This window comes from Medicago sativa, chromosome 1 (assembly GCF_051527215.1).
Source record: "Medicago sativa cultivar Bolivia chromosome 1, Bolivia_mono, whole genome shotgun sequence".
Taxonomy (NCBI): Eukaryota; Viridiplantae; Streptophyta; class Magnoliopsida; order Fabales; family Fabaceae; genus Medicago; species Medicago sativa.
Window position 1 is genome coordinate 15,062,298 of NC_140749.1, and position 15,337 is coordinate 15,077,634.

A 15,337-nucleotide genomic window follows, 5' to 3' on the forward strand; every position below is an offset into this window, starting at 1 on the left:
TTAAATATATTTTTATTTAATGGACTCGTAAACCTTGATAAATTTTATCATGTGTATATGTCTAAATAAAATTGATTTGGGTTGTGAATATTTAAAAGTTGCTCTTATTTGTGAAAGGGTGCCTTACCAGTTCACAACGCCCATATTCAGCTAAAAAAAAGTACAAATGTACAATGGTTTATCATTACATACAGTAAGCACAGTCCCAGAGTGGGGTTCTCTTCTTTTGACTGTAACCATCGTGGGTTGATATTTTTTTGACATCATTGCTGGTAACTTGAATCTTTCTTTCCATCAAGCCAACAATGAAACCTTATAAACTTAAAATGTCACACATATATAAACAACAAAACTACAAAACAATGCAAGGAACTTGTCAATTGAAACAAACAAACACAATGAAACAAAACACAAAGCTCACACAACTATGCCAAATTTTAATGGTCACAATATCCATGCTAACAATAGTATTTGCATCCAGTGAATCCTTTTCTTCATCCATACCCGGTTGCAAAAACACATGTGGAAATGTAGAGATTCCATATCCATTTGGAATATCAAATTTATCAATACCAAATCAAGGTCGCTGTTACCTAGAGCCCAAATTTGAACTCATATGTGAAAACAACAAAAAATTATTTTGGGGCAATGTACAAGTTTCCAACATAAGCATCCTCGAAGGACAACTTGAAGTGTCGTTTTTTGTCTCCAGCGATTGTGGTGACGAAAGTAACTTTCAAGATCCTTTGGGCTTTACTGACAGCAGGTTCAGCATATCACCCAGAGAAAATAAGTTCATAACAGTTGGTTGTAACAGCGTGGGTTTTCTCAACAACATTTACGACAAAGAAACATATTCAACCGGTTGCTTAACATTATGCAACGGTACTCGAAACAGAATCAAAAACGGAACATGTTCGGGTATTGGTTGTTGTCAAGTTGATATTCCACCTATGATGAGGAATATAAGTGTACAAGTTTTTGGTTTTCCTAATATACCTGATTTAAACGAATCTTTGGGATGTAGCCACTCTTTTGTTGTTAAAAATGGATTTTATAAGTTTAATGCTTCTCATTTGGACAATTTTCCTCACACGGAGCTTCCTATGATTCTTGATTGGAGTGTTGGAAGTAAAAATTGTAACGCTTCAAAGGTTGAAGATGATTATGCTTGCAAGAATAATAGTGTTTGTGATGATAATAAAGACATTGATATTGGTTACCGATGCAAATGTAAGGATGGTTTTGAAGGAAACCCGTATCATCCAGATGGCTGCAAAGGTATTTTAATTCATTCTCTACATATAGTTATTTTTTGTCTACAAAATCGTCCTCTGAAAATCAATCTATTTTTAAAACAAACTTTTTTGGTCCCACTAATATATGTTTTTTCTTCTCTAACACGAAACTGAACTGGATGGCAAATGCTAGTTTAGTTTACTGTACGGTTGTACGACATCTTTTTTCTTATGTCACAACTTTCTCTTCCTCATCCTTTGGTGCAGTTAAATTTTCATCTTCTTAACATGATTATTCGTTTTAGATGAATACATGGATATTTCAATTTGTTTCTAACTTCTCTGTGGGAATTGATTTAATCATTTTCTGTCTTGAAAAAATTCATCACTTCACTGTTCAATAATATCTTTATATGTGCTTGGTTACTTTTCTTTTATGTCATGTATTTCGTTCCTTCATAAATTGAAACGCACAATGTAAGAATCATGAATTTTATGAATTATATATGATTTATAAAATTTTAATGAATTATGTATGAATGTTTAAAAGTTGAAGTTTTTTGATAATTAAAAAAATTATTCTTTCTACAAAAAAACAAAAATATAATAAAAAATTCATTGGTACCCATGAATAACCATGGATACCTCAATACCTGCGGGTTACCAGTATAGTGGGTACCCATGTGGGTACGAGACATGCACGAATATTTTGTTTATCCAACGGGACAGAAACGGGTATTATACTATCTGCACCCATAGATACTCATTGACATCTTTACTTCGGACAGTGCTACTTCATCTATAGATTGAAAAAAATATACAAAAAAAAAATGTTTATTTTTTAGGGATGAAAAAGTGTATATATATGTTTATATTTTATCGGTTTTTTTCTTTTTGGCGTTGTTTTATTTTGTTATTAGTCCGTCAAATATTGGAAAGTTGATGTTATACGGTTTCTATTTCATAAGCAAAAATAACCAATAATTTGTTTTTAAAGAAAAATCATAAATCATTGTTTATAGTTATTTCATTTATTTTACTCAAGTGATTTCATTTTTCACTTTAATATAGGTATTTCGTTTTTGATAATACAGTACATTGATTATTTATGTTCCTTTAAAAAAAAATAATAATGAAAATGCTAACATGTGGGTGAGAACTACGTTACCCTCTCTTGTTTAGGGGGTAATTACCCTCTCATGATATCAACCAATCAAAATGTAATATGCATAGACAACATTAAATGTCAAATAAATGAATCAATTTTTTCTAAAAATAAAAAAGGTAATCTTAATCATAAGGTAACTTTTAATACTTTTAATTTTTATTTAGAGTAAATTACACTCCCTTCCCCTCTTATGTTAAAATATACACTTCTCTCCCTTTAAAATAAAATCTACACTCTCTCCATATAAGATGCTTGAATTACAACCCTCTCCCTTAATAATTAAATATGTACTACACTTTAATCTATTTTAACATAAATAAATATTTTTATGATATATACTAATTTTGAACCACCATTTAAGAAAATTAATTCATTTCTTTATAATTTAAATATCAATGGTAATTAAACTTAAATATTTTGCTATTAAGTTTATAATTTATAGTATAGAACTAATTTTTAAATAACCATATTTTACTGTATTTAGTAATTATTGTAATTTTATTTTTTGGTTGTTTCATATTTTATAATAGGGTTTAAAACTATATGTTAATGTAATTGTGAATAAAAAATAGCGAAAAATATGTATTCAAATTTTGATTATGTTAAAATAGACCCGTGGTACTTTTTTTTTAAGTGTGTTAGTTTTTTTTTTTGCTAGATTATTAAAAAAAAATATTGAGGAAGTAAAGTGTATATTTTAACATAAGAAGAGAGAGGACTGTAATTCAAGCTTCTCTTAAGGGAGGGGAATGAAATGTTTTCTAATATGTTTGGAATAAGGGGGGAGGGGAGTGTATATTTTAACATAAGAGGGGAGGGGAGTGTAATTCAAGAATTTTTGAGGGGAGAAGAGTGTAGTTTACTCTTTTATTTAATTATATTAAGGTGTTCAATCTTAATTAATTTACACTACAAGACTTATAACAAATAAAATTTTTACATCAAATTTCTTTCATCTGTATGTCCTTAAATTCATCACTTACATTCATAAAATTTCTTCCATTCCACAACCCCGAACGTGAGAACAAAAACATCTCCTTCATTCAAATTTCTTCTTTATTCTTCCCTATTGATCAATTCTTGTTTCTTTTTCGTTTTCTTCCCATTTTGATTGTTCAATTTTGTCGTTCCAAACTGCTGCAGTTTCAAATTATAGTGAGAATTGTCGTTGTTTCTAGAACCGCGTCAGGTATCGTGACTTTTTTTTTTATTTAAGCAGCCAACCTAATAAAATCTGCTAACACGCATAGACCTGCCTCACTATCAACCAAAGCCTTTAAGTCCATACAAAGAACAAAAGCCTCATGACATAACCATTTCAGCAACAACCGAAAAAAATGCTAGCAAACTCCCAAAACATCACAGCAGCAACACCTGCTAGCAATCCTTAAAGTATAATGGATAACTTACTCAATTGTTATAATTAACTACCTCACAACCAAGAAAAATCAAATCAAAAAGAAAAATCAACTCACCATACCTGACGTGGTTATGGAAATAATGGTAATTCTCACGATATTTGGAATCAAACGAACGACGACGATTCTCGCGAAAATTGAAAAATGCGGCAGTTTAGAACGACAAAATTGAACAATCAAAATGGGAAGAAGAAATTTTATGAATGTAACCGATAAATGTAAGGACATTCAGATGAAAGAAATTTGATGTGAAATTTTAATTGTTCTAAGTCTGTCTTGTAGTGTAAATTAATTAAGATTGAACACCTAAATATAATTAAGGCAAGATTACATTAGGGGTCCTTTATCTTATTTTTTTAGTAACAATTTGGTCATTTATCTTTATTTTTTCCCGTTTAAGTCCTTTATCTCTCTTAAAAACACATATACATCTTTTTTCTCATTTTTTATTAAAAAGTACATAATTTTATTTTTAAAAATTAAAAATGAAAAAACAAATCCAGAAATATGATGAAGATGTTCATCATCTTCTTCCTTTGAATTTTCATCATCTTCTTTAAATAAAAAAATTCTACTAAACTATATCTCCAAATATCGTGAATTAATGTTATATTCACCTCAAATCTTCTTTTAAACACAAAAATCAAAACCTTAATTTCACAAATGTTTGCAAGGCAGATGGTGGAGGCTTAGTCACTGGTGGAAGGGTTAGACTTTACAAAAGTTAAGATTGTTTTGGAAACAGTAAAATTGATGTGCAAAGCTGCTCTCAATTTTGAGGTTATTTTTATGCCGGGTTTGAATATTGAGTTAGAAAATAATAATAATAATAATAATAATAATAATAATAATAATAATAATAATAATAATAATAATAATAATAATAATAATAATAATAATATACGGTGTGACAATTTATATAACTAATTTTATTTTATTTTTGTGATGAAACTAAATCTCTTTTTTATAGGGTTTTGATTTTTGTTTTTAAAAGAAGATTTGAGGTGAACATAACATTAATTCATGATATTTGGAGATATATTTGTGTAGAATTTTTTCTGATTCAATGAAGATGATGAAGATTCAAAGAAAGAAGATGGAGATGCTGAACATCTTCATCATATTTCTGGATTTTTTTTCATTTTTAATAAAAATATATTTTAAAAAATAAAATTATGTATTTTTTTTAATAAAAAAAATGAGAAAAAGGATGTTTATGTGCTTTTATGAGAGATAAAAGACCTAAACGGAAAAAAAATAAAGATAAAGGACCAAAGTGTTACAAAAAAAAAAGATAAAAGACCTATAATGTAATCTTGTCTTCCTTCAAAAAAAATGTAATCTTGTCTATAATTAAATAAAAATTAAAAGTATTAAAAGTTACCTAAAATTGATTTTTTTATAGAAAAAATTCACTCATTTATTTGACATTTAATGTTGACAATGTATATTACATTTTGATTGGTTGATATCATAAGAGGGTAAATACCCTCTAAACAAGAGAGGGTAATCTAGAAAAAACCTAACATGTGTTTTAAAGTCACATGTTAAAGAACTTAAAGTGGAAATTTTATTTATATTTTTAGAAAGTTAAAAATTAATGTAACATAAAATTCTTAACGTATGTAACATATTTTAACATGACCCAATTAATTATTTCTGTTATATACACGCGCAGACATTGACGAATGTAAGACATCGAGTAACCCATGCATGGATGAGGATCACTGTCACAATAAGGATGGATCTTACGAATGTTTTTGTCCGAAGGGGCAATCTGGAAATGGAACAAGGGAAGGAGGGTGTCATACACAAGATGTAGTTCTACCCAAAAAAAATACACAAGATGTAGATACCAAAGTTGTCATTGGTAAGCCTCTAAGAATATCCCAAATTTTCTATTAGATACTTGTTTTTAATTAAGATTGAATTAATACAGAGGTCCAGTGCTGAAACCAGTACAATTATTATTCAAATTTTCTTAACTTAAAGTCGAAATTCTAGTTATCCGAATTTTTTTTATCTGAAGAATTTAAGGGTTAAGAGATAAATGTGATAAAACCAGTTAGCTTTTGATATTTGATTTGTAGAATTGTTTAAGAATTGGCTTTTGCACATTTCAAATGTAGGAGCAAGTGCTGGAATCATTATTCTATTTGTGGGGATTTCATCTCTATATTTGATATACCAAAAAAGAAAACTCATCAAACTAAAGCAAAAATTCTTTCAACAAAATGGTGGATTCATTTTGCTACAAAAACTCTCTACAAGAGAAGACACATCTCAATCAGCTCAGATATTCACAGAGAAGGAACTTAAGAAAGCCACCAACAACTACGACGAAAGCTTAATTATTGGCAAAGGAGGTTTTGGTACAGTTTTCAAAGGAGTTTTACCCGATCACAGAATCGTGGCTGTCAAAAAGTCCAGAATAATAGACGCAAATCAAATCGAGCAATTCATTAACGAGGTAGTTATTCTGTCCCAAATAAATCATAGGAATGTTGTCAAACTTTTAGGGTGTTGTTTAGAGACAGAAGTTCCTTCCTTGGTCTATGAATTCGTTAGCCGAGGAACACTTTTCGAGTTCATACACTATACCAAGGATAAAATAAATAATCCAACATGGGAAACACGTTTAAGGATAGCAGCAGAGACAGCTGGAGCTTTATCGTATCTACATTCATCTGCATCAATTCCAATTATCCATAGAGATGTTAAGAGCACCAACATTCTCTTGGATGACAATTACACTGCAAAAGTTTCCGATTTCGGAGCTTCAAAATTGGTTCCACTTGATCAAACCGAGATAGCAACCGTGGTACAAGGAACACTTGGATACTTAGACCCAGAGTATATGCAAACACATCAATTAACCGAGAAAAGTGATGTTTATAGCTTTGGAGTAGTTCTTGCAGAGCTTCTAACTGGGGATAAACCTCTTGATTTTAAAAGACCAGAAGAGACCATTAGTCTTGCTATGCACTTCTTGTCTTGTTTACAACAAGATAAACTTTTTGAAGCTATTCAAGTTGGAATTTTGAATGATGATAACAAGGGAGAGATTAAGGAGGTTGCTATTCTTGCAGCAAGGTGTTTGAGACTTCGAGGAGAGGAAAGACCTAGTATGAAGGAAGTGGCTATGGAGTTGGATGGTATAAGGTTAATGGAGATGCATCCATGGAATGATACAGAGCTAAATTTTGAGGAAAGCCAATGCTTACGTCATGAGGCATCTTCTAGCGTTTATGATGAAACTAGTGATAGCTATAACCTTGGATATAGTGGGTATGATAGCTTGAAAGATCAACCGTTGATTGCCGAGGATGATGGTAGATGATTGTGACATGTCAAAATATTATATTTCTATTTCTGTTTGATTGATTTCGAATTCACATTGTAATAAGATTTTATATGATGTACTATTTATGATGGACAAAAATTAACAAAGTGTAGTAGTGTGTCCTCAAGTATTGATATTTATAAGGCCAAGGAGGGTTTGTGTGGTAATAAAGATGTTAGGGTAATCTTAAAGGAAATGGGCAAGACTTTATCAGTGAAATCACAAATATTGGAAGAATACATCATTTAGGTGGCATTTAGGGTGGGTGAGGGAAAGAGTTTCCTATCATGGGAAAGTTTTTTTAAACCATTAGATTAGAAAGGAGCACTGATTTTATCAAGCTCTGCCTGCACTTTATTTTTTTTCCATTCTCTTTCAACGTTTTCTTCGACCTCCAGCAGACTGCATCTAAACTTCAAACTCCATAAGTATCGATTTCTCTAGATATGAAATTTTACTATATTTTCCATCCTCCCCGTCGTCCTTTCAACGCCCTCACTACTTCTGACCTCCGCATCCGCCGTCGTCGTCTCTTCCTCTCTCCCCCTCCCTCCGACGAATCCACCCTCTCCGATAAAAAACGACGTTGCTGCCAACTACAACGGCAACACATCCGTACCAAACTCCACGAGAACCTTCGTCGGGAAAGTCGTCGTCGACGGACACGTCTCAATCTTGTCAAATCTCCATGAGTACCACCACCGGTTTCTTAAAATAAAAGTTCACAATGGACAAGCTTGTCATCTTCTACCTTCATTGGTGTTGTTCAAAGCTGTTTAATTATACTCCAAAAAAATTTAAAAATTATAAAGCTTATTCATGATGGTTAATTATAAAGCTCATCCATAAAATTATGACATTGATTTTCTTCTCAGATCTGGAATGTTCACCCATTTTTTTGGCTGTGGATTTCTTTCACATAGTATGTTAACATTGTTTTTTAGAGGATAATTGGAAAGTTGATTCCAGCCAACAATAATTTTGCATTCGAAATCAACAATTATCGGATGGAATTGAAAGAATTGGGTGTGATGTTGAATGAGATGAGAGTGGTGTGTGAATTGTTTGAGTTTGGATTTCTATGGGAAAGACGTATCCAGCTTTCATTCCAATCTTTCTAGAACAGTGACATAAACCCATTGATACAATCTTCTAAAAAAATAAATTCCTACATGTTTTTCCTCTTTCTCTCCCATAGATTCCAAATGACGGTGGTGACAGTGGTTGTGGATGATGTTGTTGGTGGCATGTGGCATGGAGGAGAGAGAAGGGTGGGTGGTTGAGTGAGGTTAAAGACAAAACGATAAAAGATATGATGTGGACAGACTATAATATGATCAGTGTTCTTGTTTGATCTAATGGTCTAAAAAAACTTTCCCATAGTGGGAAACTCTTTCTCTCACCCACCCTAAATGCCACCCATCATTTAAATGTGGTTCAATTACATGGATTTTGTATTGTGGGATCAAATAAACCCACTCTTATTTATGAATTCATGCCTAATGGATCTCTAGATAAATTTATTTTATCAAAAGAAGGGGGTGTAAATTTAAGCTACAAAAGAATACATGATATTTCAGTAGGAGTAGCTGGTGGGATTGCTTATTTCCACCATGGATGTGAAATGAAGATTTTGCATTTTGATATTAAGCCCCACAATGTCTTGCTTGACAAGAACTTTATCCCAAAGATATCGACTTTGGGCTGGCAAAGCTATATTCTGTACAGAATAGCATTGTAACAATGACCGCAACCAAAGGAACAGTTGGATACATGGCTCCAGAATTGTTCTACAAAAGTATTTGGGGAGTGTTCTACAAAGCTGATGTTTATAGCTTTAGGATGCTTTTGATGGAGATGGCAAGCAAGAGGAAAAACCATAAGTACAATGTGGATCATTCAAGCCAGATTTATTTTCCTTTTTATATTTATGATCAAGTTGAAAAAGAGGGAGAAATAGAAATAGAAGATGTCACAGAGGAGGATATGAAAATCATAAAGAAGATGATCATTGTCGCTCTTTGGTGTATACAATTGAAGCCTAACGATCGCCCCTCAATGAGTAATGTAGTGGAGATGCTTGAAGGAGATATTGAAAGCCTTGAAATGCCTCCTGAGCCAACAATGTATCCAGATGAAATCATTTCAAGAGACGAAACAACCAACTCAGACCAAACAATGCCGAGTGACTTAATTAGTTTTTAGTAATTTTAGCGAAATCAATATCACAACTGATCCTGTAGAAGAGAGTACTTTTTGACACTACACATAATGCAGTTTGTTAGAATCCACCATGTCCTGAACACTTGTCCCTTCTTTTCCATACTATTTTTTACTTCAGATCTTAGTCAATAGTAACTAAATTCATATTCTACTTGACGCTCCTTAAAATGTAATAGTGTTACAAACTCATCCTACTTAAGTCTAAAGGTAATACTGATATGTTTTTGTGTAGCAGTCTTAATGGCTTGTTGCAAGTTCACAAGTTTCATATTTTTATCTTGCAAAGCAGCCAACATTTTTTGAAACAATTTGTTTGGGGTCCTTGGAGAATATAGTGTGTTTCCTACTCAAGAAAATTTTATTTAGGTAAAGATTGAAAAGTTTCCACTTTTGAAGTGTGTTTTGTTAGTTGGAGTATTCTTTGGTAATGAAGTTTTGGTTCTGTTTTATAATTGAAGATTACTGATTGTTGCCTTATTGTTGGGGGCAAGCAGATTTTGTGTTGCAAGGTTTGAGAAACTAGAAGTGCATTACTTTTCTAGAAAATCAATCACCTTGCTAAAATCTAGGGTAGATTGAAGACAAGTTAAACAAAATTCTCATCAAATTCCAATTATAATAAATTCAAACAATGTCTTAAACACATTACCAATTATAACCATCATTTTACAACACTCCTCAAGAGATACAGAGAGAAATTCAGCAACATAATTTTTCCTCAAAAGTTATAAAATAATTACAAAACAACACTCTGAAGTGAACATACTACTAAGAAATTACATAAGCTATTTTTCCACAAACAATTTAATCTTTTCAAGTGGTAAGTGATTAACTCAAATTAATCTAAAATGATTATCTTTTCTTATTCTTGAATCACTTCCATTTGAAAAGTTGTTCTTGCCAATGCGCGTTCACTAGTATGAATGGAAGTAGTGGAATGAAAAGGATTAGGTGGAAAAGTTAACTGATCGTAATCTCCTGTCTCCAACATTTGTATCACAGTTTGTATGGAGGGACGATTTATTGGCTGCCATTGAATGCACCATAGTCCGACAATTGAAAGTTTCTTTGCAATTTTAAGATCATCCTCATCTTCAATATTTATATGTGTATCTCCTTCCAATATGTTATGAATCCATTCTGGATATAAAACATGGAAATTTTCCACAGAAGGCGAATCTACATTCTTTCGTCCTCCAACCATTTCCAGCAACAACATCCCATAATTATAAATATCAGACTTACGAGAAACATTTCCAAAATTTCTTGACAAAACTTCAGGCGCCATATATCCCAAAGTTCCCCTAGCAGCAGTCATGGACACAACACTAACATTCTTTGAACATAATTTGGCGAGTCCAAAGTCTGAAATTTTTGGAGTGAAGGTGTCGTCTAGCAAAACATTGTGAGGGTTGATGTCAAAGTGAAGAATTGGATGGCTACAACCCTCGTGAAGATACTGAATTCCTTTCGCTATACCAATACTAATTTGTTGTAGCTTCTCCCATCCCATGAAATGGTCTTTGTTATCAGGTGGAAATATGAAGCTCTGTAATGAACCATTTGGAAACAAATTGTATACAAGAGCACGGTGGATTCCATCTGCGCAAAATCCAAGCAAACGAACTACGTTGATGTGGTGGATTTTACCCATAATTTCAACTTCAGTGATGAACTCTTTTCCTTCTCCTTGTGAATTGTTGAGAATCTTCACAGCCACCAGAATCTCACTAGAGAGCATTCCTTTAAACACGGTTCCGTGAGCTCCTTCTCCTAACTTTTCCTTAAACCCGCTAGTGATTCTTTTTATATCAGAATATGTAAATCTGGCAGGCTTTTGTGCTCTATAATCCTCTAAAAACTTATCAATTCTAACTTGATCTTCTTCTTTTTCTCTGAAATGCAGGTAAATCTTAGTAAATACAACGATAGCCAACCCCAATATAATGGAACCTGTATTAACACATTAACAGTTACAACTTACATTTTCCTCCCAGTATAAACAAATAATAATTAAGAAGAGACAAGTAGTACTTTAAATATAATTAAGACTCACCCATAGCCGAAAAAATAAGAGATTTTGGAAGTTGAACTGTATTATGTTTTTGCTTGCAATAAAAGCATCCAATGCCATGCTTTGTGTCGTTCTGCCATTTGCATTTCATGCCTTTCGCTTTGCACTCTGCACAACTTGGTTTGGGCCAACTCAAATTGAGAAAATTAGACCTCAGGTGTGATCCCATGATAGTTGCGTTGACGTCAGACATCTTGGTACAAGATACAAGGTCCAAATCAACGATATTTTCATCGGAATCAGTAGCATAAATTGGACATGTGATCATATCTTGTGAGTCTTGGAATGACTGATCGATGTTTCTTAGGTGTTGTTTCCTAACTGAAGAGCAGTCGAAGAAAGAAATTTTCATATCTGATTCTGAGTAAAACCGGTAAGGATGAAATGATGAATTGTTGAGTATCAAAAACTTTTCCGGTAGGCAATTGTCTGGGTCTGATATTAACATCGAGTGTGATTCGTAGTCAATATCAGAGACATAGAATTTGATTGGATCTGAAGCGGTAGAGAACACTATCATGGTTTTCTTGTTTTTGGTGCAATATAGGCAAAACTCTTCAGGATGAACACATTGATCTTTTGATGATTCCTTAACGAGCTGGAAGGGAAATTTAACAGGAGGTTGGTTAGGTCCACAAGATATTTCTCTGCACTCTTCATGGCTGCTACCATTATTGATAAGAAAAAGAAGAATCAGTAGCATGATCAAAGTACTACTATAAGCTCCTGCCATACAAAATATTATGCAAGGTTATAAAGTGATTTTTATATTGATGAATGAGATGATAATAATGAACCATCACCAAACTCCCGTACTCCTATTATAAAACTATATATATATTGTGCTCGTGATTGGCGTGTCAATAAAAATTGACCATATTGCTTCAAATTATTGAGAAATGATATTTGTACAATCAATTTGTGACAACTTTTTTGACAACTATCTCTCTCATACTCACATTATACTCGTATTGTCTCTCTTCCTTTTTCTCTCTCCATTGTTTTTGACAAATGAAAAGAGAGAAAAAAGAAGTTGTCACAAAAGTTGTCTCAAATGGTTGTTCAAATATCACTGCTCAAAATTATTTTGTAAAGTAAAAGTTACAATTTAAATAGACAAATAGTCATTTTTTATATGAATAGCCACAATAGTCCACAGCGATATTCCAAACTACTTTCTGATCAATCATGAGTTAAGGTGTGGTTCACATCTTAGCAATCATTTTTGTAAATCAGTGGTAACTAAAACTCATTTGTAAACAATATTTAATTCTTTTCTCTTTTAATTTTTCTTAAATGTCTTATTTAATATTTTTTTTTAAATATCAATATGTTCAAATAGTTATAACGACTCAAGGCTACCAAATATGATAAAGGTGTGGCTCCAGTTTTTGAAAATACAACATTTTATCCTTATTAAAGATTGAAGTATTAATATCCTTTGGACCCTTATTGTTTTGTTGTGTTGGGTATTTTTATTGGCTGCATTATTCATGATTATGATGTTGGATAATATGTTCCAACATGTTTTAGGCATTTATGTGTGATGTTGGATATGATGTTCCAACATCCTGGCACGGTTCAGTGTGCCTTGTTTTATGGCTTGTTGTACGCGCGCTTTATCTAATTAAGGAATCCACGTCCTCATATCTTGCTGACCAAGCAACGCGCATATTTGTTCAGAATCAGTTGTGGTTTTATTCCTAAAGGAGTAACAATATTTTAGGGAATCTTTGGATATGTTTGGCGGTTCCTAAAGATGTTCCTAACTTTTAGGACTTTCCATATTTGCTACTGATTCTTGTTACATAGATCAGCTGAAGGATCTACATTCTTCTGAAGCTCAACAAGGTTATTGAGCCCATAGTGCTTCAGTATATAAGGAAGACTTCAAGACCTCATTTATCATTCAAGTCGTCATTCTAAAAGAATAGTTTTTTTTAGGGTTTTGAGTCGTGTTCTTTGTGTGTTCTTCTCTTGTATCGTTTTGATGCAAGTCTAGGACTGTTTGTTATTTGTGAGCCTTTTTGTATCACCTAGATGCAAGCTTAGGACTATTTATTGAGTTGTAACTCGTGTGCTACACCAATGCTTTGAAGCAAGGTTATAGTTTGTGTTTGAAGGTAACTTCACCATTTTGTGTTTTAATCTGATAATCACAGGGGCTATGATTGATTGTAGGACAATGAGATGGGATCTCAGATTTAGGAGTTCCTAGATTGAAATTTAGATGGGTAGGTCCTAGGTCTTAAGTTGTAAACGTGGTTTGTTGAGAACTTTAGAATAAGGATTACACTAGTGGATTTCTTTCCTGGCTTGGTAGCCCCCAGAGTAGGTGTGTTTGTCACCGAATTGGGTCAACAAACTCTCTATGCCTTTTACTTTCTTGTCATTTATTTTCTTGCATAATTTATGTTTGTTAGCATGATGATGGAACATTAAACGCAACATCTGTTTTCTGTGTTTCTGGTGTTGGAACATCGCATAGAACATCTTAAAACTAGTGTGTTAGAATTTCATATTGACTGATATGCATTATTTCAAATACTACTATGACACCTGTGTCAAGTACGGGCTATAATTTCATCAATTTTTAAGGAGATAATATTTTCCATATAATAGACGTCAATTAAAGTTAGGGATGGTAAAAAGGGTCGTCCCGTGTTTTAGCGGGTTAGGCAGAGCGGGCACCTTACTTGTAGCGGGTTCAAAATCTCAACCCACCCCATTGAAAAGGACGCATTAAACGGACCAACCCGACGGATCCAACCAATCTTGTCATCCCTAATTAAATTCCAATTGGATAAAAAGTGCAAGTTGAACGTCAAAAGAGTGGAAACTCATATACTTAAGCCTTAGAATTTTGTTATTTAATTATTTTTCTTGAGAGTTAATGTGTTAAGTGTTAAGTGTTAAGTGTGACACCTAATGGAGAGTCATCTATAGAGAGTCTGACACCTAATGGAGAGATGTTAATGTGTTAAGTGTGAATTAAAATTCCACATTGTATGCAAGGATAGATGTGAGAAACATATATGAGATGTGTAACGCCCTCTTTGTTATTTAATTATTTTTCTTGAGATAGAGTCGAATTATATGATTTATTTAAATTATGTGATATGTTGGTATTTTATTGAGTGACTTTATTTTATTATTTATTAGAATATATTTAGTGGAAGAATATATTTAGTGGAGAAATATAATTATTAGAATAAGTAGATTTGGGGGCTGAAATAGAAAGAAGAGAATTATTGGGCCTAATCAGATTTAAGAAGAGTAATTAGTAATATAAATAAAGGAGAGATTAGGTTGAAAGATTAATATATGCAAAAACAAGTGTGTTAGAACATCTTAAAACTAGTGTGTTAGAATTTCATATTGACTGATATGCATTATTTCAAATACTACTATGACACCTGTGTCAAGTACGGGCTATAATTTCATCAATTTTTAAGGAGATAATATTTTCCATATAATAGACGTCAATTAAAGTTAGGGATGGTAAAAAGGGTCGTCCCGTGTTTTAGCGGGTTAGGCAGAGCGGGCACCTTACTTGTAGCGGGTTCAAAATCTCAACCCACCCCATTGAAAAGGACGCATTAAACGGACCAACCCGACGGATCCAACCAATCTTGTCATCCCTAATTAAATTCCAATTGGATAAAAAGTGCAAGTTGAACGTCAAAAGAGTGGAAACTCATATACTTAAGCCTTAGAATTTTGTTATTTAATTATTTTTCTTGAGAGTTAATGTGTTAAGTGTTAAGTGTTAAGTGTGACACCTAATGGAGAGTCATCTATAGAGAGTCTGACACCTAATGGAGAGATGTTAATGTGTTAAGTGTTGTTTTATCTTGGTTTTTCGGGTGTCAA

General features: G+C 32.7%; 2 protein-coding genes and 1 pseudogene across 3 annotated transcripts; 2 read left to right on the forward strand and 1 right to left on the reverse strand.

The window, feature by feature from the left end:
* Positions 1–356: 356 nt before the first annotated feature.
* LOC146952994 (wall-associated receptor kinase 2-like) lies at positions 357–7,294 on the forward strand. 2 transcript variants are annotated; one of them, XM_085707377.1, is made up of 3 exons: positions 357–1,281; positions 5,503–5,694; positions 5,954–7,294. In XM_085707377.1, exons 1-3 carry the CDS (start codon positions 363–365, stop codon positions 7,162–7,164), a joined length of 2,322 nt encoding a protein of 773 aa, XP_085563503.1. In that variant the 5' UTR covers positions 357–362; the 3' UTR covers positions 7,165–7,294. The 2 variants fall into 2 exon arrangements, with proteins under 2 accessions (XP_085563503.1, XP_085563507.1); XM_085707381.1 differs by having other exon boundaries at positions 366–1,281; positions 5,503–5,684; positions 5,926–7,294.
* Positions 7,295–8,910: 1,616 nt separating this feature from the next.
* LOC146952995 (PR5-like receptor kinase pseudogene) lies at positions 8,911–9,372 on the forward strand (annotated as a pseudogene).
* A 716-nt stretch (positions 9,373–10,088) lies between these two features.
* LOC146952996 (rust resistance kinase Lr10-like) lies at positions 10,089–12,274 on the reverse strand. The gene is made up of 2 exons (XM_085707421.1): positions 11,447–12,274; positions 10,089–11,343 (listed from the first exon to the last, which is right to left on the reverse strand). Exons 1-2 carry the CDS (start codon positions 12,195–12,197, stop codon positions 10,253–10,255), a joined length of 1,842 nt encoding a protein of 613 aa, XP_085563547.1. The 5' UTR covers positions 12,198–12,274; the 3' UTR covers positions 10,089–10,252.
* Between the last annotated feature and the right edge of the window lie 3,063 nt (positions 12,275–15,337).

What these genes read in the sequence shown, in the direction of transcription:
- LOC146952994 (XM_085707377.1), top strand. Translation starts at nt 363, where the DNA reads ATGCAAGGAACTTGTCAATTGAAACAAACAAACACAATGAAACAAAAC. An exon ending in TCATCCAGATGGCTGCAAAG is followed by an intron (nt 1,282 to 5,502) that starts GTATTTTAATTC and finishes ATACACGCGCAG; the next exon opens with ACATTGACGAATGTAAGACA. An exon ending in AGATACCAAAGTTGTCATTG is followed by an intron (nt 5,695 to 5,953) that starts GTAAGCCTCTAA and finishes TTTCAAATGTAG; the next exon opens with GAGCAAGTGCTGGAATCATT.
- LOC146952996 (XM_085707421.1), bottom strand. Translation starts at nt 12,197, where the DNA reads ATGGCAGGAGCTTATAGTAGTACTTTGATCATGCTACTGATTCTTCTT. An exon ending in TCTTATTTTTTCGGCTATGG is followed by an intron (nt 11,344 to 11,446) that starts GTGAGTCTTAAT and finishes GTGTTAATACAG; the next exon opens with GTTCCATTATATTGGGGTTG.